Genomic DNA, 2765 nt, shown 5'->3' with positions numbered 1-2765 from the left:
TCGTGACTTTGCGGCCTTAGGCCTAGTTACGCATGTATAGATGGAGCCTAGCGAGGCAGGATTTAATGTTTTTTCATGGCATTATGTACCAGTTATTATAGGCTAGACATAAATATAGAGATCTGCTCATGAGTGCACCAGAGAGCATCTAGGCCTAAAAATTTCCCGGGCCCTAGGCGGGCCCTCGACCCACGCCTAAATTGTTTCGTTCCTGTGCAAATCTCCATCCACAGCCAAACTCAAACTTGGCATGTATGCAGCCATAGCCTCTAACATGCCAATGAACCAAGCAAAGCCTTGTTGACTGCTGCCAAGAACGCTTTACTAGCAAAATGCTAAATAAATATTAATATTTATAAATTTATAGGCCAACTGCAATGTGTAAAAAATGTAAAATTGTTAAATAAAAGTAAACAAATTGATGAAAATTGTTTGTTTTCTTCATTTTGTGTAATACTTTCACGTTGCACAGCGCGTTGTAAGGCGTCAGTGCGTCGCTACAGGAGGCGATCGCCTCATGAAAAAAAAACTCTAAAAAAAAACTCTCCCTATTTTTTGGTTTTCAAACTTGGGATCTCTGATTTAACTTTTTGATGTTGAAAAAAAAATCTCTTAACCATCCAGCTTCAGCCTCCATTTTCAATTATATATTGGTGATACACTTGCCTGAGTGTTTTTCTTTTCCTGAATAGTTAATAAATGATGAAGAACCAGAAATAATATCCCAAGAACTTCAGATTGAGGAAGGTGATAGTGTGACTATCACCAACGTAACACTCTTTGCAACTGATATTGACTCGGAAGATGATCAGCTACTGTTCACAGTGACAGAGTTACCAGAACATGGCACGTTACGACGCAAGACTTTTGTTCAGGATTTGATGCATGCTGGGAAGATTCTGACGCTTGGAGATTCATTCACATTTGAGGTTTGTTCTGCATTCTTAATTTGTCTTGCACACTAATGTTAAGATATCATTTTAGATTTATTGATTCTATCATTAAATAAGTACTGAGCTACAATACAGATATTGCAATACTAAAAATATTTTCAATAATTAATAATGATAGCTTTGCCATGCCTAGCTAGCCTGGTAATATTATTTGTCCACATTCTATTTGGAAATTGGGAATTTGGGCTGGGCCTTTTGGGACCTGTGGCCGTAGTGTAGTGCGACCCAACTTAACTACAAATATTATATGACAAACATTACCGATACAAACATTGTCCCTAACCCGCCTAATTCTCAATTCGAGGGTTATTCAGGAAGCTATACAATCATACTCCAATTATAACCTGACGCTGGCCCGAGTTTGAACCGAAGATACAGGAACAATACCTCTAAGCCAACTGCTCATCAGTAACTTCATTCCAGTAAAGGCCCTTTGTTCCTAATAATCAGAGACCCAACTTGGTATTATTGAAGTATTTATTGAATAATAAAAATCTTTTGTTGTCTTCACAGGATGTTCTAAACGAGTTAATAGCGTATGTACATGATAGTAGCGAGTTCCAAACTGACTCATTTGCTGTGTCGCTGACCGACGGTCTTTTCACAACAACCGATGTGGTCACAATCGTAGTTGGTCTGTTAAATGATGAAACCCCAAGACTGACAATTAACCATGGTCTTCGGCTTGAGACTGGTATGTGAAAAGAAAGATTGTCTCTAATTCCTGATCATTTTATTTATTAAAAGCAGACACTACCCTCTACAGTCACAGGTAAACTGATGGACTTCATCAGAGCACTGTATTGGGGAACACCAGACCTACCAAGTCTCACCCAATCTGCTCGAAACTCACAATTCGGGGTCTGTCTCATGCTCTTGCACTCAGAACCAAAATCTTGCGTATAAATGTATTGCCTATATTTAAATAATGTATGTACCTGTGTAATATTTGTGACTTTTGTAGTTTGATCATAGCCATATTGAATATGTTGTGCAAAAATGTAATCGCCTTATTGGATACATAAAATCTATTATAGGAAATTTATGTAATTGTGAAAGAGTACATGGACATTAAAAATGCACCTAATTTTAAAAAATACCTCCTAGATATTAGTGATTTTGAGGGGGTATCATTGAAATTTAAGCTACGTTCGAATACCCTTCCTCTTGAGGATAGAATGATGAAATGGTCTAAGAACAATAGCAGCAGCGGTATCTGTAAATTATGTGATATAGATGAACAGGAAGATGTTATGCACTTTCTCTTAGTATGCCCTGCTTTTGATGAAATTAGAAAAGATGAAATTGACAAATTTAAACAACTATATAATATTAATTAGTGTGTTAACAGACAAATTTTGTAAAACTTTAGCGAAAAGAATGTGGAAACATTTTAAATAGCTTAAGCTGACTGTGGTGTTGTGTATGGAATTTTTTTAATTTTTTTTTTTTTCTTGCCCTCCTTTTTTTATTTAAATACAAATTTTCATTTCCTTTTGATTGTGAATTGGGTTGCCGCTTTGCATCTGGCCTGGGTTGCGCTCTATAGACATTTGACAATGCGGGCTCTCACTTAGCGATTTGGTATCATGGTTGTGATGGTGGGAGCTCGCAGGAGCTTGTGTCTGTGGTGTGCCATACTGACTTACAATGCAGGGCGATAGCCTAAATTGGTTTTATTTATACGTATATGTATATATGCATGTTTGTGTGTGTGTATTTATGTATATACAGTACTGTATATGTGTGTATATATATATATATATATATATATATATATATATATATAGTGTCTCTTACACACATCTAGAT

General features: G+C 36.4%; 1 protein-coding gene across 1 annotated transcript in view; it reads left to right on the top strand.

The window, feature by feature from the left end:
- Positions 1-2765, top strand: part of LOC117117629 (extracellular matrix protein FRAS1-like) — a gene marked incomplete in the record, with an annotated part of 121841 nt that overhangs the window by 69176 nt on the left and 49900 nt on the right. The window contains 2 exon segments of the mRNA XM_033261997.1: positions 693-929; positions 1467-1647. Coding sequence (XP_033117888.1) covers positions 693-929; positions 1467-1647 — 418 coding nt within the window.

This window comes from Anneissia japonica, unplaced genomic scaffold, assembly GCF_011630105.1.
Source record: "Anneissia japonica isolate Jap-2015-1 unplaced genomic scaffold, ASM1163010v1 scaffold3334_len1275209_cov185, whole genome shotgun sequence".
Lineage (NCBI taxonomy): Eukaryota > Metazoa > Echinodermata > Crinoidea > Comatulida > Comatulidae > Anneissia > Anneissia japonica.
Note: the sequence above shows the minus strand (reverse complement) of the source record. Positions and strands in the feature narration are given on the sequence as shown.